Below are 27,660 nucleotides of genomic sequence, written 5' to 3' on the forward strand. Positions count from 1 at the left end.
GGGGGACGTGTGAGGGTGATGGAGGGAGATGTAACAGTGGGAGCAAAAGAGAGAAGACACAGTGGAAATGGAAGAAACAAAGACGAGAGGAGACCATACATACGTTGGAAGCCCCAGAAGTTTTGAGCTGCCGAGGCATGGTGAAGACAGTAGCAGTGGGATATAAAAACAAAAGGAAATGGTGTAAGTGAGAGAGGAGGCAGTGTCAGTGGGATATACTGTAAATCAGTGAGAGAGAGACATAGATAGAAATTGGCTGTGAGAGGGTGTCGAGTATAAAGGCTTCAGTACACAGAGATACTGGGGAAAAGAATTTTGAATGCTCTTAGTTAAAAGAGCATGAAAATGTTTGGATGCCAAAATTTTTGATGAAGAAGGTCAGATGAGGATTGAGGCAGGTGGTTTCCCAGTTTTCTGTCAGAGTATTTTAAAGAGGAGCACATTTGCCTTTTTTGTGCTGCAGCAGAAGCATATTTCTAGTGGTTTTATTTGCTTGAATTAATGAGGTAATTTTTTAATGTTTGGGCTTGTGTTGATATGAACTGATAGAACCTTCTCAAGCTTCCAGTGGCATCAAGTGGTTAAATTCCCAGTTTCCCTCACTCGTTGTTCCATGATGTTTTCAGAGATTTAACTTTGGTTGTCGTGGGCACATGGATTGTGCTTTTGAACACCAACATTGGGTGTTCCAAGTTCATTGTACTGCTGAGTGTTCAGAAATTATGCGACCTGTGCGCACATGGTACATGTGCCTCAACATGGTATATACAATTGCAGTTTGCTCCAGCAGCAGTTGTCAGCTGTATCTGGCTGGCATATCACACTGTTTATGAAATGCACGGGCATTAAATTCATACATTAGCTCTATTAAAATGCACATTTGCTCTCTTGGCCATGTGATAATTATTCTGTTTTGTCTATAGTATATATAAATAAAAACTTCAATATCTGTGGACATGTTATAAAGCAAAATAAAAATACCATGTCCAGTCACTAAGGGAATCGGGTTATAAAAGTTGTATTACAAATACCACAAAACAAATTCTTGCTTGATGACTGTTCCTATTCAGTAGCACAGTCTTTACAACATGTTAAATAAGTAACTTAAAACAAGAAAGTGCAAAATATCTTATTGCAAATAGTGCAAGCTGTTTTGTAGATAAAGCCAATCGCACAAACTCGCTCCACAGGGAGAGTGCACTTATATCTACGTAACACTGAATATTATAGATTATACTTTTACTAATCTAACAAGAAAGTATCAGAGCCTAGTAGAACTTCTGAAGGCCAATAATAAAAATATTTGGCTGTAATGTGGTGCAAACCAGCAACACATCATTCGCTACCTTACCATTATGTGGTGCTACTCATTGTGCTATACTGACAACGACCATTGGATGGCCATACTTTGCCTCTTACTGTCTACTGAAAGCTTTAATCACAGATATTTATAAACTGACATTTAATTATAACAAATAGCATCAAGAACCTTGCATTTCTTATGCATCCTCCTATTCGTTGAAATGGCATAGTTTCATAATACACAAGTTACAATAAATTTTTTAACCACTGATATAATGTTTCCCATCATTTCCTTACAACAAATCGTATAATTAATGACTGGTTTTCAAGAGATCATCAATTTTTTAATGCTTAGAAATTGCATATATACATATTGGCTTCAACTGAAAGCCAATATGGTGTCTTGTAAATCTGTACTGAGGAGAGATAGCATGTGTGGTGACATAGGTAGCGTTCTTCCATCTCATTGGACAATGTTGAAACACACATTCAGAATATCTGCCATGCTAGATACTGCTCTGCCCATTCCGAAAGATTCCCAACGTGCTTCTTCCATGCTATGACACCAGAAACTCACCACGTTCATTGCTCGAATGCACAGTCCATGTGCCAGTGACTTTACATTGTGCAACAGTTTTGTGCAACTGTGCTAAAATACTAATCATTTGCATGTCCAAGCATGTAGTATTTTTCATGCCATTTTGGTGTTTGTTGCATGCCACCATCATAGTGTTCCAATTTTCTTCGTCAGCAATGTTTTGAGCATCTGGGACATGGCAGGAGGTGGTACAGTCCAGCACCAGAGGCACGACTGTCAACTCTTGCACGGGGTTAATTAATGAGTCAGGATAAATGCTCTACATTGCATAATTTTGTGTCAGAACTACTATTCTGTTTCCCCCTCACACCATATTCTTATTCGCTCTGCAGCTCCTAAGGTGACCCCAGCCCTGTACTGCGTGGACTGGCACAAGATGGCAGCTGCCGACGTCTACAACCTGTGCCGTGCCCTCGGCCACGTCACCTCGAACTGGCACGGCACGGCAGTCCGGCTGGCGCTTCCCGACGCACCCCCATCAGCGCCCTCACACGTCTCCTCGCTTCCTGCGACTGCCATCCGGGGCGGCGATGCGGCCTCCTCGAGGACTCCACGTAGAGCACTGTCGACAGAGAGTTTTATGGGGGAGCAATCCACTCCAGGAATGGTCCGCATCCACAGGGCCGGTGCCAGGCTGAGGGTGATGTGCGCGGATGGCAGCTGGCTGGCCTTTGCAAAAGTCACCATCATTGGGAAAAAGCCCATGTCAGCGATTGACTTCTATAATGGTTTCCTGTCAAAAGTGCCTTTGGATGATTGGATCCTCACATGACCGCTGGGCGAAATGGAATACGTATTATTTGTGTAAGTGTACTGTCTTCTGTCTGAAGTGATTTATTCAACCCTTTCCATACCCTTAGGCAGGATCCTCATTTATGCATCAATTTTCAGCTATCTTCACCAAATTTTGTATCCCATGTTGAGCTACAGCCAAGAAACTTATCACAAGAGATTTGTCCTGTTAAATTTTCCTGAAGCACTTGTTGCATGAATTCTCAAAAAACAAAATCCACCATTCTTTGTGTAGTAGGGATGACATTTTCAGCTGTATTAATAGGTCTTATTTTCTTTGCAGTCAGTTTTTCTTTGCACCAACTTCAGGCCCCTCTGTGATAAAAGGCAAGCACAAGGATACCAGGTAGTCACCATTATACTTGCAGGTCTAGTAATTTAGTGGTAAAACTCATACTTGGGAACTAAGGGGTCACAGGAACGAATCTGTTGGACCACAAAAGTTTTCAGTCTGCCTTTACGGTTGCCTTCCCCTCTTAGTGATGTGAGGGATTGCCAGGAGGGATATATGGTTTGGATTCCATGTTAGACCATAGGTCCTATTTCCCCAATTGGATAACTGGGTTAGGTTAGGGACATACAAGTTGCCAAAGTGGTGTCCAGTAGATAGACTTGCACCTGGTTTTGAGCCGGGAGAAGCAGAAAAGAAGATTCAGTATATAGGACACTGATTTTTTGCATCCTTCATGAGCTCTATACAGTGAAACCCCTATTTTACATTTTTGTGCGATCTTGACGTGAAAAATACAAAATGGAGGTAAATGCAGAATCGAGGAAAACATTAAAATCCCCAAAATATGAGCAAAAACGTATGTAATTGACACATATGGTTAAAACTTGTAATCCTCTCCAGTACATCGTATAAAATCTTTATAAGCAAAGGAAATTAAATGTACAATGCAATGTTTATACAATAGTTTTGCGGTAATGAATTTCATCAGTTAGTAAAATATCACAGATTTGTAACAGCAAGTAAAAACTTGTCAAGAAATTGAAATTAGTATCTGGGCACAAGATAATCGAGCCATTTTCCGACATGCCATCACCACAAATAATACATCAACACACGCGCTTTTGAGAGATCTTTTCTTTGTACTCGCCCAGAAAAAAAAAAATAAATTGATGAACATGGTGAAAAACTGAAAACTGTGAATTAAAGTGAAAGGCATCTGAATCTAAAATATGGAGATGCGTTTTCCTTGTGTAGCCAGCGGCAGTGCAGCGTACCCTGATGATGTGAGCACAGTGACCTCTACTGTATGTTTCCTTGTTCACTGTGCTGAGCAGTCATAGTGGAGCATTCCGCAGTATTGCCAACATGCGGCATTTGCACTTTGAACTCGTCGTTTGCTGTAGTGTAAACACAGCAGGTTTCGCGAAAGCACGTCTATACATGCAAGTTTTCTTTCACATGTGTTACTTATGTATACCAATGAATGTGAAGTAAAGTTAAGCCTGCTGTGATTTCAGTGTTTCTCTGTCCCAGTAATCGATTACACGCATAACAATGTGTCTGCCATCACATCATATTAAACATCATTGAGGACTGCAACAAAGATAAGCAAGCCATCGCACAATTGTTCACTGAACATGTCGTATTAATTGTGATGCTGCACATAGCAGATGGAATAGCCAACATTGGCTGCAGTTGGTAGAGGCATGATACATTCCAGATCCTGTCCACGTGCTGCGAACAGAACTACTGTAAGTAAAATTAATGCTTGGTAGTGAGGGGTGTACGATGTATAACTATCTAATTTAAACCTAAGTGAAAGCTGTGGTCAGTCCATTTGCTACATACTGATCACACCAGCCCTACTTTTGAACAAGTTACCAAGTGAACTTGCTGTTTATCAGTCTATATGCTAGAGGGTCAAGAAGACTTTTTGCACTTGTGACATCAACAGTGGTCTGTCAACTATTGATTTTTATGAGCACATGTGAATGACTCCAGTGTGAACCATGTGCTTTTTGATTATTAATTTCCTCTGTAGTGTGTGTGTGAGGGGGGGGGGGGGGTCGGTTGGGGGGGGGGCCGTTCGTGTGTGTGTGTGTGTGTGTGTGTGTGTGTGTGTGTGTGTGTGGGTGGGTGGGTGGGTGGCTGGCTGGGGGGGGGGGGGGGTCACAATATGCCTTTTCAAAGCAGCAGCACATTGAAAATATATCACAAACACGTTGACCTTATTAAATGTCGGTTACTAAAGCATCAAAGATATAAGGCTTCAAAAAATATTATAATAACCAAGACGACTGAAAAAACTTATTCGATAATCTGTAGCGAAATGAATAACATTGTGGTTTACTGAGTTAAAGCTAGTAGGTTTGCATCGTGCTACATACTAACATCTTAGCATTGTTAACACATTCTGGGACTTAGTTATGAATCTAATACAGGTATGTTCTGCAATATTCAATCTTATTTAACATTTCCATCTGATCAGAGAACAAAGGATGAAAGAAGCATTTGGCTGTCCATTTCTGAATATGTAGTGATTTCTGAATGTGTGATTAGGCAGATATATAAGAGGACAGCTTATATTGCTGCAAGTGAAATGATGAGGGATAACATTCATACTCTTCCTTATCACAAATATTTACACTTTGTGCAACCACAATCAAATTCTTGTAAAGAGTTCTCACTACAGCTGAGATTCTCCAGTTGCTAACATATACAGTGCCGTAATGATTGACAAATCAATAGCCTCTTTTCTGATTGCCTTCACTGTGCCACTACATCATGATTATGTCAGTCCCTGCAAAAAGTAGTGTGAAACATAGTTGATCCATATCCCTGAGAAGCCACTGCATTAGTGTGACATCATCATCTTATACAGCTATTGGCTACAGGTGGAATATAAATATCTGAAATGTCGTAATCTGGCAGTTTTCACTGTATTTCACAGTTTTTAGATTATTTCACTGTGTAGGCTATAAATCTTCACTATTTTCGGGATGAACAGAAAGTGAAAGAACACTCAAAACTGTGTGTTTTAAGGTATAATTTGTGGTAGTAGCGTGTTGGGAAATGACTCCATAACCCCATACATCATTAGCAAAGTGATGAGTCTTTTCAATTACGTATCCTACAATATTACTAGTGGCAAAACCCACTTTTTTCCCTAGTATGTCATATTATATGACATAAAATTTTGAATTTTCTTTCTTCTTTGTTTATGGGTTTTGCGATTCGGTTATGTCACTTGATGTTATGAGTGTTGGTACAATTGCTAGGACGAGAAGAATGAAATTCTCCTACCAACTTCAGTTTATAGCTTCTGTGCATGTTTATAATCCAGCAAATCCAGCACTGTAGGAATTTTGAATGTTTCGTCGGCTAAGGTCTGTAAATTTGTTATGTAGTGAGTTAAACGAAGTGTGGTGTGCTGGCTGCACTGGCTGGTGGGTGATGTAACAAGTTGCAAGCCAATAAGAGTTCACTAGATGAAAATGAAAATGGCCGATGTTTCCTTGATTATAACTGAGTGTATTCTTCAAGACTCAGTGTTTGAATTTAAAATGTTGACAGTCTATATTGTTGCTGAATACAATACATTGGAAAGACATGCAAAAAGACAAGACTGAGTTATAAGTGGAACAAGAAAAGTTGGCAGCAGGGCCTTTTTGTCACAGATTGACTGAGTTCAGAACACTTTGCATTGACTGTCCTGTTTTTCCATTGCTGCCGTAACTTAGTAGTCATTGTATCATAATTGCATGGTGAAGCTACATCTTTGAAGTTGTGGATTACATTAGCATTTCCTCTCTCATGTCTCCCCTCTTTGCAATGGCTTGAAATACTCCCTTAACTCCACCACCACTTACAATGCGAACTGTCTGTCTTTTGTGGCACTTTTAACTTGTTCTGTCACATCAAATGTCAATAAGAAGAAAACAGGATGAAGTCAATCGATACATTGAGTAAGAACGTAAAATTTAAGTAAACCCTACTTACTAGGAAGAAACGTAAATAAAATCTTGGAATTTTTAGCATTGACCTTAGGGGTCTTGCACAGGAGCTATGAATTTGTGGCACAGAATTGCAAGAAATGAAAATCAGAGTTCCGCTGTAATGATAGTTACCCAGTATCCACATGATCGCCAGGTATCATAGAGGGGCCTATGATTACTGAATGATGGATTGGTCACACTGGACCAAGTTATTCAGGCTTACATTACTGGCCTCCAAGGTCACCAGACTAACTGTATGTGATTATTTCTTGTGAGAGTTATAAAAGACTGTTTATGTGTCTCCATTTTCAACAACAGTGAATGAACTGAGACATAGCATAACAGCAGCTGTGGAAGCTGTAATCAAGACATGCTCAATTGAATATCGCATTGACATATGCTGTGCATCTCAAAGGGGCTATATTGAACACCTATGAAAAGGTACAAAAAAAACTTTTTCATAAGCATAGACTTGCAAAATTGGATGATTCTTTGTGATACCCCCTGTACATGTCCAGAACCAATTTCTTGTTCGGATATGAGCCATTGTGTCCTACTCATGCCATATGTCTGTTGAAAATTCAATGTGGTTAACACTCTTTCTTATGCATCGTTCACCCTTACTCCTCTAGGGTTCATAAATTCATGCAAATGTACCTTGCCACACGTATGTGACACTAAGTGCTGTGCTGGATGAAATAACACTTGTTGGCACAGTGGTGGGTTCTTATAATTACTTCTGATGGAGGCTGTGTTGGTGCATATTGATGCACAATGTAATGATAGGCATTCAGTAAGTAATGCAACACATTTTTTTCTCAGCCAGTTTTGGTTGGAAAAATGTGGAATTTGCTGTGGGACATTGTGGCTATTCCTGCTTCGGCCCCTGTAGTTTCATGCAGTTTCAGTCGGTGGCGGTGTTATATGTAGCCTTCAAAATGGCATCTGTAAGAGAGGTGCATTCCAAGCAAAGAGTTTCTTTTGTCAGAAAACCAGAGTATCATAGATATTCATAGGTGTTTGAAGGATGTCTATGGAGACATGGCAGTAAACAAAAGCACTGTGAGCCGTTGGGTCGCGCAAACATGTCTGATCTCCTGGATGCCTGCTGGCTGCCTGTAGCTGTGAATCCTGCAATGTTGCAATGCGCGGACACTCTCATTTGAGGTGATTGACAGATCAAAATCAGACACCTCACTGCACAGATGGATGTCTCTGTTGGCAGTGTCGACACACTCTTCCATCAGTTGGAGTACTCAAAGGTGTGTGCCCTCTGTGTTCCTCGCCGTCTAACAGAAGACCACAAGAGTAATCAAGACCATCTGTGTGAAATTGCTTGTATGTTACACGGAGCTGATCGTGACAATTTTTGGTGAACATTGTCGCTGGTGGCCAAACGTGGGTTCATCACTCTGAACTAGAAACAAAATGGCAAACCGTGGGGTGGCGTCACACTACCTCTCCTCCAAAGGAGGTAGTTCAAAGATGCACCCTCACCTGGTAAAGTCTTGGCAATGATCTTCTGGGACTGTGAAGGGGTAATTCTGTTGATGTCCTCCCTCATGGTGCAATGGTCAACACTGCAGAAAACTGAAGAAATGACTTCAGCATGTTCATCACCATGAAAATGCAAATGAACTTCTCCTCCCGCTTGACAACGTAAGGCCTCTCACAAGTCTGCACACCCGAGGGGAGCTCACAAGACTTCATCGGACTGTTCTTCCTCATGTGCCCTACAACCCAGGTCTCACACCTTTCGAATGAAGGATGCACTCCACAGGAAGCAGTATGTCGATGATGGGGAGAGTACTGATGCAGGAAGACATTGTCTCTGACATCGACCAGTAGAGTGGTACCATGCATGCATGCATGCATGCCCTCTCAGTAAGGTGGCATAAGCCCGTCACATTGAACGGAGATTATGTTGAAAAATAGGGTTTTTAGCCAATGTGGCGTATTGAAATCCTGAATAAAACTAACATGCTTTCAGAAAAATACTGTGTTGCATTATGTATTGAATGCACCTCGTAGATCACTTTATTACAGGGTGGCGCACGAAATGTGTTACCAGTTGTTTCTTTCACAATTTACGATGCACATTAGATATCCCGCTGGGATCTCTACAGCAGTACCAGAAGAGCTTGGAAAAACAAATGAGTTACAAAATGATGTTTAATTCACGATACTGCCGCTAGGAGACTAGTAAGCAGCAATGGCTGACAATGGAAGACTGACGACACAGCAACGATCGGCAATTGTGTTACTTTTTCACAAAACGAAAAGCCTTGTTGTGACTCAGAGGTGTTTTCGATAACAGTTTAACACACGATGGGTCTCTAGCAAGAAGACCATCCACAGGTTGTACGATAAATTTGCACAGCAAGGAACAGTATTGGAAGCGAAGCAACCTCGGCCTAAGCCTGTTTGTTCGCCGGAGAATATTGAAGCGGTACAAGTTGCTGTACAGAGAAGTCCCGGGAAATCATGTAGAAAGGCAGCAGTTCAACTGGGAATATCAAAATGCATTCTTAAAAGTGACCTCCATATGTACCCGTACAAGATGACCTGTGCACAGAAGCTTACTGAAGAACACAAGCAGCAGAGACTACTGTTTGCTCAGTGGGAGGAGGATTGGGAAGAAACTCTCAACAACGTTTCGTTTTCAGACGAGGCGCATTTTCATTTATACAGTGTGGTTAACAAACAAAATGTACGCTTTTGGGCCACTGAAAACCCACAAGTGCTTCGTGAACGACAACATTATGCTCCGAGGATTACAGCGTGGGCAGAAATTTCCAGTCACGGACTTATTGGACCTTTTTTCTTTGAAGAAACTGAAATGCGAGCGTTATTTGAGCATGCTTTGCAATAGCTTCATTCCACAGCTTCTTGCTACTGCCTTGCCCTTCAACACACAGTGGTTCATGCAAGGCCACATACTGCAAACACTGTGTTGGAGTTTTTACATGAGCATTTCGACGTGCGAATCATTTCACTCAGGTTTCCAGGTCACTTCAATGACCTACAAAATTGTCCCCCCAATAGTCCAGACCTCAATCCATGTGACTTTTTTCTTTGGGGGTACCTAATGGAAAAAATTCCCGAAACGTCCACGTGATTTAATGGAGCTCAGAAGACTTATTCTTCAAGCTTGCAGTGAAATTACGGAAGACATCTGCCGTGGGTTAATCACTAACTTGTGTTCGTTTGAATGAAGTTAGGAAACGAAATGGTGGACATATTGAGCATGTGCTGAGTTAGAACAAATCTCCATGGACGGCTCCTCATTGTAGTATATGTTCCTTTCAGATTGTATTAACAATAAAGTTTATATTCAAAAACAAAATGGTAAAACATTTCGTGTGCCACCCTGTATAACTTGAACAAGATGCAGTAAAGGAATGTCATGTGTATTTCTTACTGTCACTGACCACTAACATATCACTTGATTCACTAGAAGATAAGCCTCTTCTCTCAAAGTACAATTGACTGCGAACTTTGCTACGTCATTATGACTAATACAAGTCTCGCATTTCTGTCTGTAGTGAGATGCTGTCATCTTCGATGATGATTGCAGACTGCTCTGAGTGGCCCTACTCGCTGATATAAGTAAGCATGCTGCATCGGTGGCAAATGGAATTCTTCAGGGCATGCCTACGGTGATGTGTCTGTCATCGTAGTGTCTGGCAGTGACTATGCTCGTGATTGATCACTCCATATCACTTGTCTCCAGTCATCCTCTTTCCAGTGGCATCACTCTTTATAACACCTCGAGCGTCGCTTAGCTTTGCCTACAGAAATATATGGCTTATGAGGAACTACTCAACCTCTGTACCCCATTGCCATTGCACTGAGCGAGGTGGCACAGTGGTTAGCACACGGGACTTGCATTCGGGAGGACAATGGTTCAAACCAGCACTGGCCATTCTGATTCAGGTTTTCCATGATTTCCCTTAATTGCTTAAGCAAATGCCAGGATGGTTCCTTTGAAAGGAAAAGGTCCCATATATATTCTTTTGAGAACAGTATTTTTGAAATCGCTTAACTAAAAAGGAGATATTGCATACATGTATAGCAATGAAGAATAGGTAAAAACTGTCATCTGTTTTAATAAGACTGGTGTTTCTTTCAGAATGCTGGAGTCTCAGGTGAAGAAATAAGCTGGTTTGTGATAAAACTTTGAGAAGAGAATGTAAGATGACTGTGTGAGTTATGCACTCACAAACTGTACATTTCTAGTCATTCAGCTGGTTATACAGTTTTTTAGCAATAAATACTTTTGACAAAATTTTTTGTTGTAATTTTTATTAGTTCCTAACCTATAGCACAAATTTAAATTTTAAAATGAATGTCATAACTAAATACTTAGGATTAAATGCTCATCACTGTGCCTGAAATTTGACCCACAATGATAAAACCAAAATAATAATATCCCACAGTCACCTGTCTACTGTAGTATCCCAAAGATCATTTCCCCTACTCCTTTATTATTTTTTTTTTTTTTTTTTGATGACTGCGACTAAAGAATAAGGTCTATAATTTTCTCTGCAGCTCTGTAATCCACTTTTTCAATTAAAAAAAATTCTGTATCCTCAGAGCTTTTGTGTGGCTCAGTAAGGGAGTGTGATAGTTAAAATTCAGAAGTCCTACCTGAGGTTAGGTTAGCTTAGGTTTGGGTAGTTGACACTAGACACTCTGGTTGTTCCAAAGGTAAGATCCTCGGAGATTTAAAAAAAAAAAAAAAATCTTAATAAATATTTACAATAGATGTTATATGTCAATGTTTCCTTACTATTAAATGAAATGGTCTTCAAGGATGTGGCAAAAGTAAAACATGCTATACATTTTTTTATTTGTGCATTTAGTAAAAATTGCATCTCAAACTATAGAAGGCATAAACACTTACAAGGTTGTAGTAGCCTAGCACAATCAAAATAAAAACAGTTTGCGAGAATTACTTACACACATCGCATTATTGGATCAAAGCTGTGCTGAAGTGAGGTATTATATAGCATTCATTTTATGAGATGTAGTTACTGAATACAAGAAGAAATTGTCAAAAAGTAACATTTAATTATTTTAAGATGGTTTCATTTTGGAATACAATTTCAAAATTTTTCAGAAAAGTAACCTTTATTATCATAGTAAGCAACGAATATATGAAGAAATTGGCAAAAAGCAAACAACAATTTTTTTGAAGGAGATGGTTTCACTTTGGAACCACTAGGACATACTGGTACAGTTTTCAACCACCCATCATTTCATGTGATATAGTTGAAAGCAGATTTGCATTTTTCCTAGACGCAATCCCACATCTCGATATTTCTATGAACTAATAATGCTTAAAACAAACAATAGTCCTCAATAATGAGCAAAAATGGACCTAAAATTTAATAAATTTTGTGTCAAAATTACTTACTGTCCCAGTGGTTTTATTTCAAACTCACACGTAAAAGCAGTAGTGCGAGGGTCACTCCAAAAGAAGTGCACACTATTTTTTTTTTAAATCCATCTTTTATTCTACATGTTTTTAAGTTTTACAGTGTGTAGAAACATCCTTTAGGAACAATATTTTCATTTCTCCACATAATTTCCATCCCTCTCAACTGCCTTACGCCATCTTGGAACCAGCACCTGTATACTCGCATGGTAAAATTCTGGACCAACCTGTTGGAACCACTGTTTGGCAGCGTGCACAAGGGAGTCAGCATCTTCAAACCTTGTTCCACGAAGAGAGTCTTTCAGTTTCCCGAAGAGATGATAGTCACATGGAGCCAGGTCAGGTCTGTAAGGCGGGTGTTTCAGTGTTGTCCATCTGAGTTTTGTGATCGCTCCCATGGTGTTTTGACTGACATGTGGCCATGCATTGTCATGCAACAGCAAAACATCCTGCTTTTGCCGATGTTGTCGAACACGACTCAGTCGAGCTTGAAGTTTCTTCTTTGCCGTCACATGTGCATCAGAATTTATAGTGGTTCCATTTGGCATGATGTCCACAAGCAAGAGTCCTTCGGAATCGAAAAACACCGTAGCCATAACTTTTCCAGCAGAAGGTGGGGTTTTGAATTCTTTTTTTCTTGGGTGAATTTGCGTGATGCCACTCCATTGATTGCCTCTTCGTCTCTGGTGAAAAATGATGGAGCCATGTTTCATCACCTGTCACAATTCTTCCAAGAAATTCATCTCCACCATTTTCGTACTGTTCCAAAAGTTCGCTGCATACCGTATTTCTTGTTTCTTTGTGAGCCACTGTCACATCCTGGGAACCCACCTGGCACAAACATTTTTTAACACCAACACTTAAGTATTCTGCAAACACTTCCTTCCTTTATCCCAACATAGCGTGACAATTCGTTCACTGTGATGTGTCTGTCAGCAGTCACCAATTCGTTAACTCTCTGCAAATTGCCTGGAGTGTGTGCAGTACAAGGCCTGCCGCTGCGAGGACAGTCCTCAATATTGCCATGCCCGCTTTCATCACGTAACCTGCTTGCCCACCGACTAACTGTACTGTGATTGACAGTAGTATCTCCATACATCTTTTTCAACTTCTTGTGGTTGTTTCCCACTGTCTCCTTTTCATAGCACAGGAATTCTATGACAGCACATTGCTTCTGACGAACGTCAAGTGTAGCAGCCATCTTGAAGACATGCTATGATGGTGCCACTCACAGGAACAGGTTGAACTAAGTTTGAAAACAAGTGGGAAAGATGTATCTACACACTGTAAAACTTACACACATGCAGAATGAAAACTGTATTTGTACAAAAATAGTGTGCATTTCTTTTGGAGTGACCCTCGTACAAACTCAGTAGCGTTAGGTATATTTTCTTACACTGTCAATGATTTCAATATTCTCTTTCAGTCTCACAGCACAATATCTGTTCTCACTGTTGCTTTGAAAGCTGTAAGTGACTGCTATAATGCACTATGTTTATAGGAGTACTTCAATGTACCACTAGAAGTCTTTGCCTTGCCACAGCTTTGGTGGTTTCATGCTAAAGGTACTGGTACTTAAAAAAAAAGTAATAATAATAAAATGGAGATTTCAGGCAGTTCGTTCTGATAACAAAATCATCAGTGGAGTAGGAGGAGTTGGCAACTAATAAATCCTTTAAGGCCCTCTTAAACTGTACTTTATTAGGAGCTAAACTTTTTATGGTTGATATTGAAATTGTTTACAGAATTGATTTTCACTCTGCAGCAAATTGTGCAGTAGTATGAAACTTCCTGGCAGATTAAAACTGTGTGCCAGAGCAGGACTCGAATGAGGAACGTAGTTTTAGTCTGCCTGCCAGAATGTTTCATATTTAAAATGTGTTTTCCTGAATAATGGCCACTCTTATGGGGTAAAGTAAGTAACTTTACATTTTTATGTGCATCATTCTTACTCATGATACTGATTCTGTAAACTGAGCTGTTAGTTTTAAAGAGAGATATATTGCTGATAACAAATTTTATCAAGGAATTAATACACTGATAAGCATTAGTTAGTAAACTTAGTTCTCTGAACAAGCTTCTGCAATACGTTCCTGAATTTACACTACAAATTGTATTATAACCTTTGGCACTTGGAAAATTTTAGCAGAGATGATGAGTTGCCACAAAATATGACAATGCACAAATGTATATATAAGTTGATATGTAGACCAGCAGAGCCGTCGGGGCTAGGAAACTCTTACAAGTAATAGCCACATGCACCTGAGAAATGTCAGGCAGAAGAAATGCTAGTGGATGGTAGCCAATATGCCCAACAGTAAACCAACATGTGAACTGAACATTTTCAATTTTGTTTTATAATGTGCAGGTAGAGTCAGTGAAAACAGAGGGTGTTGATTAGGATTGAAAGTGGAGAACTTGCTTTCCTATTAACATATATTGTAGGTACTCTTCTTTTTATAGCACAATGTATTTTGGAATATCAACTTTCATTTTCAGGTGCACCTGTGTAAATCATAAAATCCTTCACCTCCAAATCAAACAATGGAAAATCCAGTATGGAATACTGACAATATTATGAAAAGGATATATTGCTTCTCACCATATAGAGGAGATGTGGAACTGCAGACAGACACAGCAAAAAGACTGCAAAATGTGAACTTTTGGCCAAAGACCCTTCTTCTAAAGTAGACAACACACACACACACACACACACACACACACACACACACGATCATGATGAGAGAAGCAGTCTGGGTGGTGGGGGTAAGAGCTTCTCCCATGCCTTATCTCTCCAGTCACCCACCGCGTCCCGAAGTTCCACCATCCGGCCGCAAAAGAGCATTACCTTCACAACTTGGTACCGGGCAGGACTGGAACAACTGAATCACATTTTCCATCAGGGTTCTGACTACCTTTCATTGTGCCTTGAAATGAGGAAAATCCTACCCAGTATCCTTCCCACCACTCCCACTGTGATATTCTGCCACCCACCGAACGTGCACAATCTCCTCGTCCATCCCTGCTTCCAGCCCCTTGCCTCATGGCTCATATCCCTGTAAGATCTGTCCCATACATCCTCCCCCCAACACCTACTCCAGTCAGATCACAGACATCATCTATCCCATCAATGGAAGGGCTATCTGTGAAAGCAATCATGATCTACAAGCTACGCTGCAATCCCTGCCTTCTATGTTGAAATGGCAGCAACAAGTTGCCTGTCCATAGGAATGGCCACTGACAGACTGTGGGCAAGAGACAGCTGGACCACCCGATGGTTGAGCATGCTTCCCAACACAACGTTCTTCAGTTCACCGACTGCTTCACAGCCTGTGTCTTCTAGACCCTTCCCACCAACACCAGCTTTTCTTAACTGGACAAGTGGGAACTCTCCCTGCAGTATATCCTAAGTTCCGACAACCCCCATGGCCTCAACCTTTGTTCGCCCCTGTCCTTCACCACCTATCCTCATCCCAGTTCCCACTCTAGCTTTACACAGCCTTCTGTTCCACCACCACACCCACTGTCTTGTTGTTCCCTCCTCTCTTTCTCTCCTTTGCCACTCTCCATCCCCTCCCTTCTCCCCCTGCCCCCCTTCTATCCTCCTGACTGCTGCTCCTAGCTACCCTACCTTGTCCCCACCACACACCACATCCCTGTATGCTCTCACAAACTAGCACTTTAGTGTCCCCACCCCTGTCCTGATATCCTTCCATCTCCCTATCCCAGCCTCCTCCTTATCCCCACCATGCACAATAGATTGCTGCTCCTATCATACGTAGTTACCCACAGTCTGGCCTCAGTGGCCAGGGACATTTGTTGTGTGTGTGTGTGTGTGTGTGTGTGTGTGTGTGGTCTACTTTAGAAGAAGGCCTTTTGGCCAAAATATCACGTTTATCCGTCTTTTTGTTGTGCCTGTGTGTGACTCATCATATCCTCTCTATGGTAAGTAGCAATCAATCCTTTTCATAATATTTGCACCAGAGTTCTACTCAGTCAAATATTCATAACGTGCAAGCTGTAAATGCTGCCTGCGTAAGAAAAAACAGTACCACATTTCCACGCATGCTGATACGTTCAAATACTATCTGAACAGCAATATGAAACTAGGTCATTACAGAAACCCGCCTGCAGTGAGAATGAGAAAATTAAACTATTGATCGTTGAGTATTACATGCAACACCCTGCCAGAAACATCATTTACATTTTCATTGTAAATAAAATGTTTAAAGTGTCGCCTTATTTGCGCAGTAGATACGCCAGACACAGAATGTCTGCAACATTTTGTGCAGATTTTTTCTTCTCTATCAGCAGTTTGCACCCAGATTAAGTTGGCAGATTTCGTATTCTTTCAATTTGTTAGCCTCGGTGAACTCCTGAGAAAGAGAAACACTTGATTACTTGCTTGTCTTCATTCTTGCATGCTCATGCTGACTATTTATTTCTTTATTCGTTCCATTGTAGCCTGTTACCTATAATTTAAACACAGGCTGCACTCATTCGTACAGAAATTATGGAATATACATTATGACCTCCTACACAATACTATATCCCATTGCCATAACTATTTCTACTACTGCTGTAATAATAGTAGTAGAAGAAGAAGAAGAAAACAAAAAATAACTATTTCTACTAAAATAAAAATACACATACTAACAAGTCTAACTATTATGATAACATCAGTTCTTGTGTGTCATCTTTCACAATGCACCCCATCAATCCCTGGTTTGTAGACTGCCATGACAGTTTCTTGGGCACTGTGGAGGGCATTGTGGTTCCATCTACCTCTTCCATTGTTTTTTGGCTTCCTGGTTGAAGGCATGATTTCCCTGTTCTGAAGGAGCAGCACTGTTAATGGGAAGGAGCACAGTTCACATCATCCCACTTCTAGTTCCTTGGGCAGTGAGATTCAGGCCATGGCTGTGTTTCTCTGTGATATTGTTATGATGGCCTTGTATGCAGTGTAGGCTATTTTTCTGCCACAACTGTTGACCTCAGCAGCCTTCACTGTGCCACTTCTAGATCTCCTGTCATAAACTCTTGCAGTGCAGTAGATGGGGGTCGATTCGTAAGTTAACACGCTACCCAAGCCTTTCTTGAAATAGCATCAGAAGCGTTGTCCAGGATCAGCCATTATGTCTCACAGTGTGGTATCTTCTTGGTATAGAGTCTTCTGTGCCGATTCCGTTGCTGCCAATCAGTATCAGCATATAGCAGACAGCCCCAGATAGTACGATCTGGCACACTTCTTCACCGCAGGCAAACTCGGAGGTCTGTCTTCTACCAATTTGATGTCAGTAGGCGGCATAGGGCCCATGACCAGCTAGGAAATGTGTCATCCTCTTGAGGGGTTCAGGTGCCTCATTCCCAGTTATATCTGGCAGAAAACTGTAGGCGTGCCTCACTTTTTGCATGTCATCCCATCATTTCTGCCATAGCTGGAGGAACCGATTCTGAATTTGCTGCTTACTTGTGGCCCGTATTCCTATTAAATTCAACGTGTCATGATATTTTTCTTTCTTCAGCCAATACATTGCCGCTTTTTCCAAATTTGGAGATTGAGTAGACATATTCTCAAGTGACAATGCCAAAAGCTCTTGTCAACTGAAGAAGTAATCCACTATGCGCCCTGTTAATTACCCATGCTGGTGTTATGAGCAGAGGTCTGTGCTCACACAAGTTTTTGTATTCTTCAGTGTTCTTATTCTTAACAGAGCAAGTTGGTAGTGACACAGTGTACTGAATACTTGATGTCAGCTGCTGTGTTTTCTTTTGGCTGTGCACTTTGTGCCCAACTTGGGCCAAGTCTGCAGTATTTGTGAGCTTCCAATTCCTTATTCACAGATACATTTCATGTGTACAGTAGATGACATTGGTGACTTGGATGGGATCTGTGTGTCTCCAACATCAATTATTTTGAACTACCCATGTTTCTTGCAAAGTGTTCATGTCAGTTGTAAAGTTAAATTGTGATCTGAAGAGAATACAGAGATTATTTCTATTTTATGACAACTCTTTAGACTGTTCATACGTGTTCACATCAATGATAATACATTAAATGTTTTCATTGTGTAGAGCAGGAGAGTTGTTAGCATGTTGTGGAAAGGAGCACACAAAACTAACACACAAATGTTCCCCCCCTCCCCAGAGAAGAGCTAGAGGGAATAGAGAATTTCAAAAAACATTTTACATGACAATATGAGAGTAACAAACAATGAATACTTTGTACTGGGTATGTGTTTTGATAACACTGAACATAAACGGTACAAAATTTAGTGGTTACTTTTACATCCCTAGTGGTTACAGAATTTTGTGCATGCCACATTTTGCTGATTTCACATGATACTACTGTCATATTACACCATGCTCAATCGCTTGTGGAAATGCTTATTAATTTCCATGTTTTGATCTCACTATCAGTAAATATTCTTGTGCAGAATATGACACTATGCTAATATGAGTCTATTTTCATGAGTGATATCATCATCATGTTCTTCTTCTTCTTCTTCTTCTTCTTCAAGTATTAAGCCCTTTGACCTGTTGCAGACTTCAAACCTGACCTTTCCATCTTCTCTCTGTTTTGCCCACACTGCTGATCCCTGTAGAATTTTGTACATGTTGACATTTTGAGAAATGTTCATCACCCATCCGTTCTACACGAGTTCTCCAATTTAGACTACATTCTGAGATTTTCTCATTGAAGCTTGAACTGTAGAGAGGGCGCCATGGTTCTCATTTATCTTCCTGTCCCTCTTCATCATCATCCCCCCCCCCCCCCCCCCCCCAACAATCAAAGAAGTTGCATTTTGGAGGCTCGAAGTCTGTGTTTGTCCTTGCTAGTTAGGACCCATGTTTCAGTGACAAGAACAAGTGTAGAGAAATGACAAAGAAGGACAGGAAGGTAATGGCAAAACATTGGAAATCTTGTATAGAGCAATTTGTCAAATTCAGTCCATAGGTATAATAACCTAGATGGGTTACACATAGGGGCATATCAAAGACAATGAGAATAAAAATGATATTTTTTGTTGAATCAGATTCTTGCTCAAAATAGTCCATGAGCGATCTGTTTGGGCTGACCCCACTTACATATTGACAATACTGTAAAAAAGATAGATTGTCCAGCACATAGAGGAGGCAATGAGTCACAAACAGACACAATTAAAGATTACTAAATGTTTAAGCTTTCAACCAAAAGGCCTTCTGTGGGAATAGAAAGCATACACACATTCACACAAGCACAACTCTCACATGCATTTCCACTGTCTCCAGCCAGTGTAGTCAGAGATAGTGGCAATATGTGTATGTGGTTTTGCTTGTGTGAATGTGTGACTGCTTTCTTCTTTTGAAGAATGCCTTTTGGCTGAAAGCTTAAATGTTTAGTAGTATTTTCATTGTGCTTGTCCACGACTCATTGCACCCTCTATGTGTTGAAGAGCAATCCATCCTTCTCATAAAACCATTGCTGTTCCATTCTGTTGTTTGATTCTATTTACATAAAAATTATGTATGCAGATCGAAAATATTTTCAAAAATAGCAAGCAGTGACTCTCAGGGCAGACAGAAGGTAAACTATATAGTATTTTCTTCTCATTACTATTTATATTTTTTCATTCTGCTATGGTCTTTCTGAACAGTAGTACTTGTGGATATAACCTGATTTATTGTTGTGTCAGAATGAAAATATACTTAGGTGACAAAAGTCACGGGATAGCAATATGCACATATACAATTGACAGTAGTATCGCGTACACCAGGTATAAAAGGGCAGTGCATTGGCGGAGCTGTCATTTGTACTCAAGTGATTCATGTAACAAGGTTTCCAATGTGATCATGGCCACATGACTGGAATTAACAAAGTTTCAACATGGAATGTAGTTGAAGCTAGACACTTGAAACATTCCATTTTGGAAATCGTTAGGATCAAGATACACGCAATCGACAATTTCTAGAGTGTGCCAAGAATACCAAATTTCAGGTATTACCTTCCACTGTAACCTATACAATGGCCGACAGCCTTCATTTAAGAACTGAGAGCAGTGGCATTTGTGTAGAGTTGTCAGTGCTAACAGAAGTAACCACAAAAATTGATGTGGGATGTACAATGCACGAATCCATTAGCACAGTGTAGCGAAATTTGGCATTAATGGGCTATGTCAGCAGACAACTGATGTGATGTCTTTGCTAACAGCATGACATTGCCTGCAGCACCTTCCTGGACCTATGCTCATATTGTTTGAACCCTAGATGACTGGAAAACTGTAGCCTGGTGAGATGAGTCATGATTTCAATTGGTAAGAGCTGATGATAGGGTTCGAGTGTGGCGCAGACCACATGAAGCCATGGATGCAGGTTGTCAACAAGGCATTGTGCAAGCTGGTGGTGGCTTTGTAATGGTGTGGGCGGTGTTTACATGGAATGGACTGCGTCTTCTGGTCTAACTGGATAATTTGAGTGAATGATTTACCCATTAAACATTAATGGAACATAATCTAGAGGTCAGTTCATGCACAAAATCATGCACCAGCAACTCTTTTACAATTATGAACAGTTATAGAGGCAGCATGGCTCCATTATTTCTGCAGGGGTCTTCTAATGACCAGCTGAGGCCATGCCATTTGAATTGCTGCACTACACCAGGCAAAAGGAGGTCCAACATGATATTGAGAGGTATCTGAAACTTTTGTCATCTCAGTGTAACTGTGTATTGGAAGTAATTTAAATAATTTTCCATAAAGAGTCACAGGTGTGCCTAGGAAGTCGTTGAGATCATCTTGTGCAACAACTACATCATAGTAATGTTATGAACTGCTACGGTCACAGGTTCGAATCCTGCCTCGGGCATGGATGTGTGTGATGTCCTTAGATTAGTTAGGTTTAAGTAGTTCTAAGTTCTAGGGGACTGATGACCACAGATGTTAAGTCCCATAGTGCTCAGAGCCATTTGAACCAATGTCATGAAATTCACTGTTCAATTACTAGTGGATTTTCATCATTTCACCTAAAGTTTACAATTTGTGTTGAAGGTCTCCATAAATAATAATCTTAAATGTATTACTGGCATGTGTTCACATCAGTGGATGTTTATCTCAAACCCTACACACTGAAACATTTATAGTTCAAAAAATATTAATTTACTACCCTGTGATTCTTACAGAGAATTCTTGTCAGAGACACCACAAAGTCTTTCAGCAACTCTTAACAAGTGGTGTGTTTTCAGTTAAACTACACTTACTTATCCAGAGGTCACTTGCCCTGTAGGTTATATGCTTTGTCAACAGTCAGTCTTCACTGCTTCTGTCTGTTGCTGTTTTCTCCTAGTTGATTAGATTCAAGGCTCCCACATCTTTCTTTACATCATCTTCACATTGGTTCTTTGCCCTACCTGGGGGTTGTTTTGTTGTGAAACTTAGTTTACGAAACTTGGTCTATGGCATATGAATTATGTGACCTGCTCATTGGAGTTGTCTGTTCTTTTGATACCGTTAAACATCATACTTGTTCATGATCTCATAAATTTTATTATTCTTTCTTGTTCTCCAAGTATTTCCATGTCTCACCAGGCACCAGATTCTTCTCATTGCCTTTTTTTCAAACGTTAGAAGCTTTTCATCTCTCTTTTACTGTCTACTTGAATATGTTCTGTTTTGTTTTTACTGATGAGTATTTCTGCTTTGCTTACTATTGTTTCCACATTTTTGTTCATCTCCCTGAGATGCTGACTAGTGCTGTGTAATCTGTGTAAGCAATTAACTGAAACATGTCGCCTTCCATCTGTGGCCCTTTCCACTCTTGAAGTTTGCTCTCTTGTGAGTTTTTTTGGGGTGAGATTAAACAGTACATGCTAATCCAGTTCTTAGGGGGAAAGGTTGAAAGTATGCTTCTATAGTTTGCGCTATTGCTCTTTACTCACTCACGCATACTCTGATCATCTCAATGAGTTTATTTAGGGTTCAGAACTGCTTTAAGGCTTTATTGACGCTATTTCGATGGATACTGCCGTAAACTCTTCAAAAATCTGTGAGCAGTATCTGCACTCCTCTATCTCTTTCCCAACATTTCTCAAGAATTTGCTTAAAAGGAAGCACATTGTCAGTAGTTGAACGGTTTGGACGGAATCCAGTCTAATATTTTCCATTGATATTTTCTGCAAACAGTTTTAGTTTTTCCAAAATAATTGTAGAAAGGATCTTGTATGACTTGTTGAGTAAACTGATTCCTGTGTGTGTGTTCGTGTGTGTGTGTTTGGGGCTTACTGGTGCTCATTGGTGGATTCCTCTACAGTTGGAGTTGTGCTGGCATAAGCTGTGAGCAGCACAGCGATTGGCAAAGGGGCTGTGAGAAGATCAATAGTAGGCACCGGAGCAAGTTAGCCTATCAGGAGAGAGGCCAAATACAAACTTGCAAGAAACGTGCCACCAACGCCCTCTCGATTGCCAGTATTTAGATCGTCGCTGCAGACGACAGGTATCACACTGTCACAGTCCCAGTGGATTCATCAGTCGCAGACCAGTCACTTGCAGCCGCAGTCACAATTGAAGTCTCACTCTCAGGCAGCACATAGTGCTCACAGTAGTGTGCATAGCGGGACATGTACTTCACCAGCAGTGAGGCTAATGTGGACTGTTACGAATGAGCTTGTACCACGACACATGGACTAGCTTAAACATAAGTAGCTTTCTGTTCTGATAAATAAAGAACCCTGTTAATACATGGTTGCAGTTCTGTTGTAGAAAGAGGATACCAGCCACTGAACAACATCCTCTCCTTGCTTCCCATGGTACAAGAATCTACAGTGGCAACGAGATGACACAAAAAGAGCAGTCCATCTTGCTTCCTTTCTTGCATATTAGACAAAAGACTGCCGTCTTCCTGTTATCTGGCAATGACTCAGTCTTCCAAACATGCTGAATGAGTTTGCACAGCTTGGTCTGTAGTCTGCTTCCTCCATTCTTCAACATTTCCATGTATCCTCTTCTGGTGCTTTAATGATTTTCTCTTTGTGTTTCGCTATCACTAAGTCTCTTCCATGATATCAGTTTCTGTCTCATTTGTTTCTTCTTGGTTTTCACTTATACTGAGCTATGGCTTAGGACAGTTGAGTAGCTTGCTGAAGGATTCTTTCCATCGTTCTAAGGCTGATTCAGCTTTTGTACTCATGTTTCCATTTTCTTTCACTGACATACACACTTCTTGCATCGAACCGTTTCATTGCTATTTTCGCATAAAAACAATGGAATCTTTAAATTCAAATAATTTCCAACTTCTTGCATAGCATCTAAATTCAGATAAATATATGTAATCAGGAATTTTCTTATTTTAAATTGGCATAGGTCAGTGTTTTCGCAAAAGCTTTTTTAACACATTTGAATTTTTTTTGAGAACAAGCTATGATGAAATTTTAAATATCAAGTTAATAAATTATGAGACAGAATCGCTGGTGACTACTTAGCCTGAGGAAGTGAAATTTGTGGTACTTTTGATAGACACATGTAAAAGTAAAAGTGATACACTTTCTAGTTTCTCATATTTTATAAACATCACGTTATTCTGTATAATAAAACTCTTGATCAAAATTAACTACACAATAGGAATTGATATAACAAAAATTATTGACTGAATAATAAGAGTTTGTGAAGGATTTATTATTTTGTCCACAGCTACAATTTTCAGCAACTGTAGTTTATCTTTTTCAGAATAAAATTCAGATGTCAGTTGTAAACAAATAAATTTTATGTACCTGAAACTATGTTTAGTAGATGGTAAAATTAACTTTGATATTTACAGAAAACTCACCACAACAGATAACATAAGTCATACCTCGTCTTGTCACCCCTTTAAGCACAAACTGGCATTCTTTCATGCTATGATTAACTGTATTATTGGGCCGCCCCAACCTCTTCTGCTGTTGCTACAGATGATGAGGTCCCATACTCCAAGGAGCATAGGGGACAATGCGGGAGACCCGCACCGCTGTTGCTACAGAACTTAACTTAAAGTATATAGTGGTCAAGAACAGACATCAAGCAAACCTTGTACAAAAACTTTATAATAATAAAACCAACAAGAATATAATTTCCTCTTCACTCAATAAAATGGTCTTATTGTCAAGAAGTAGACAATACCATTTCCAGGTGACAGTTCATATCATACAGCTAATTTATTTGAAAAATATATGACAACACTGTATCCTTTACCATCAGTAATGCCATAAGTTGCTCTTTATACATAATGGGAAACCTCAACTGGCAAATTTCGCAATTCTGGAGTATATAAAATGCAATGAAATATATGTCCAAGTTTTTATATAGGACAGACAGGAGGGAGTTTAAGACCAGCTTTCTTGAGCACTTGCTCAGTGAAGACAGCTAGAATTCATGTAAGATAACTTTTGCAGAACATCTCAAAATAGAGAAACACACACTTCCTCTTCAATTCTTGCTTAACATCAAAATTTTGCATGAAGTTGGCAAGGGTTGCAAAATGAGCCCTTCAGAAGAATTTGAAATATATAAACATTCCCAACTAAATTTGAAAGATTTGTTGAATGATCAACTTGCCTTAAAACCAGACTCTAGTTTGATTGAACATTTTCTCTTATAAATTATGAAAATTAACCCATCATTTGTCAATCTGTGTTTACAGAAATTACATACAATATCTACATTTCTGGACATATCATGGTGTTATGCTAGTATGCAGAAGGTATTGACTTCTCCTGAACTAATACTAACAAGGGAACCCCCCTCAGATTTAGTTATAAGTTGGCACAGTGGATAGGCCTTGAAAAACTGAACACATATCAATCAAGAAAACAAGAAGAAGTTGTATGGAACTATGAAAAAAGTAAGCAAAATATACAAACTGAGTAGTCCATGTGCACGATAGGCAATATCAAAGACAACTTGAGCTTAGGAGTGCCGTGGTCCCGTGGTTAGCGTGAGTCACTGTGGAACTAGAGGTCTTTGGTTCAAGTCTTTGCTCGAATGAAAATTTTACTTTCTTTATTTTCGCAAAGTTATGATTTGTCCATTCGTTCACTGACGTCTCTGTTCACTGTAATAAGTTTAGTGCCTGTGTTTTGCGACCGCATCGCAAAACCGTGCGATTGTTATTGAAGTTGCGAGCTATATTTGCTGGATTCATATTGCCCACGGAATACATCTCATGTATTTAATGCACTCTCGTCCAAAGTAGTGAACAGTAAACTGTGAGCCAGGGAGCCTCGTTTGCAGGAATACTCTCTCTTACGTGCGCTGTAGTCGATTGACGTGTGTATTGATGTTTGTTTAGGTGTGGCGTCCCCATACTATGGCGCAGTTACCTCGCATCGGACGGACGGACGGACAGATAATAATTGTCTGAAAATAAAAAATTAAAATTTCAGTCGATGGACGACTTGAACCAAGGACCTCTCATTCCGCAGCCACTCACGCTAACCATGGGACCACGGCACTCTGGAGCTCATATTGTCCTTGATGTTGCCTATGTTGCGCATTGACTACTCAATTTGTATATTTTGCTTATTTTTTCATAGTTCCATACAACTTCTTCCTGCTTTCTCGATTGATCTGGATTCAGTTTTTCAAGGCCTGTCCACTGTGCCAACTTATAACTAAATCTGAGGGGGGTGGGATGGGGAGGTTCCCTTGTAAGTAAGTTTCAGTAATATACTTTTTATACTTCATATAGATGTATAGCCAAAGTCTCAAGTTTTATAATACACCTAATTTGGTAGGCTTCTTAATACAACAAATTAATTTGTCAAAACTACTGAAGCATAATAAAAATATATTTGCAGCTGATGACTAAAATTTATTCTGAAAAATTTGTGAAGGAATTTTGATGTTTATTTGGTAATAGGGGTCTGAAAAAAAAAAAAAGTAGTGGGAGTGAAATCAGAGAAAATGAAGTTATTTACTTTGCAGTATGCAAAAACGAATATTATCTAGGATAGCACCCTAAACACCTCGTGATTTGTTTGATATCAGCATGATGTATGCAGGCCAATTATTAAATATAATAGACCACTGCGGTATCAGCTGCAACAGTCAGTTCTTTAAAGTCTGTAATTAATAGGAGAGTGCTTGCTGTTTTAAAACTTCTAGTCTCAGTTTTAATCTGTAATTAAAAGCTTCAGTTCTAACTGAAGTCTAACCCTGCTAGATGACAACATAATTTTATCCTAGTATTGAATGTATCATCCTATCATAATCTTTTTAGTCAAGTGATAAAAATTAGTGAATATAAGTAATGTAACATATTGTTGGAGTATAAGTTTCCAAGAATTTATGTACTGGTACATTATTATCAGATTAGGGAATGGGCTGGAAAAATTGATCATATTATAAAACAATTACAAGAAACACAGACACTTTAATCTTCTTCATGGAGTTGATATCACAAAATTGGCATTGAATTTATTGGTAGTAATTTACAATCTTGGTACCACACGTGGCACAATGAGGGGATGCTTTGTAACAGGGTTGAACTCAGCCCTCCTTGATCTTTCAGAATCTTTATGTTCTTCTCTTACTGCTTCCCTCTCATACTCTCTCTCATCTTTTTCATAGTCTTTTTCATCCCTCTCATATCCTTTTTCCTCCCTCATGTGTCCTTTTCTTTCCCTTTCATATTCTTGTTCTTCTCCCTCATAACCTTTCCCTCGCCTCCTTCCCTTAAAAGTGTATATCTTCTCTTTGATATCATCATCCTTTTCTTCAAGAATTTTCTGCAAACCTCTGTGTTTCTTTGTTTGATACCTCTGCCACTTTTTCCTCATGAACTCCTCTTCATTTTCTGCATCTGCAAAAGAAAAAAGGAAATGAAAGGAAGTATGTTTTAATGTTCACATATCAAAAGGGCAGACAGGACACACATTTGGATGAAACAGTGCAAAACAAATCAAATAAAATTTTTATTGTAACATAACATACCTCATACAATCAAAGATTGTAACATAGGTAACTTATCAATTTTAAGACTAATATACAGACTAATAAACTAATCTAAGGTGACAATTCATATGTATTACTTTATATAGTTATCACTTTTTTTAAAAAATCTATAGCTATAATTATGGTTTTATGTTTTAGAAAGATACTGTGTGAGTTTTAGAGAGATACTTGGTTCTCTGTTATGTGGTCATCATTAAAGAAAAAATATATATATGCCCCCCACCATGGCTCGGATGATCTTTTTAATAGCCTAAAGGTTTTGAGCAGATTGATTTTCTCAGGCCTCCAGAAAATTATGCTATACTTAACTACTGAAACAAAATATGCATAATATATAATGTTTCTTAACTGTTAAATCAGTGATATTAGATAAGATATTCATGACATACACAAGACTGTTCAGTTGACTAAGGACTCCACATATTTTTGTTTATTAACACACCAAGGAATTTGACACAGCTTGCGGTGTCCAATTTTTTGTCCCTATAGCTTATTTCATTTACACATCATACTGACTGTTTCTGTTTTTGCTCAGTTTAATTTCAAATTATTATTTTTTACCCATTCTTCCACTTCCCCAAGTGTCTGCTCAATATGGCAGATTAAGTCTCCATCGATTTTAC

At 39.5% G+C, this 27,660-nt stretch overlaps 1 protein-coding gene across 2 annotated transcripts in view; it reads left to right on the top strand.

Annotated features, from left to right (window-relative positions):
• Window positions 1-10,922, top strand: part of LOC124552650 (methionyl-tRNA formyltransferase, mitochondrial) — a 57,661-nt gene extending 46,739 nt beyond the window's left edge. Inside the window, exons 5-6 of one of the 2 annotated variants that reach the window (XM_047126976.1) lie at window positions 2,233-2,704; window positions 10,773-10,922. In XM_047126976.1, coding sequence (XP_046982932.1) covers window positions 2,233-2,672 — 440 coding nt within the window. In that variant the 3' untranslated portion in view covers window positions 2,673-2,704; window positions 10,773-10,922. The remainder of the gene's footprint in view (window positions 1-2,232; window positions 2,705-10,772) is intronic. The other variant, XM_047126977.1, reaches the window with a different exon arrangement.
• Window positions 10,923-27,660: the final 16,738 nt, after the last annotated feature.

Source organism: Schistocerca americana, chromosome 10 (assembly GCF_021461395.2).
Source record: "Schistocerca americana isolate TAMUIC-IGC-003095 chromosome 10, iqSchAmer2.1, whole genome shotgun sequence".
NCBI lineage: Eukaryota > Metazoa > Arthropoda > Insecta > Orthoptera > Acrididae > Schistocerca > Schistocerca americana.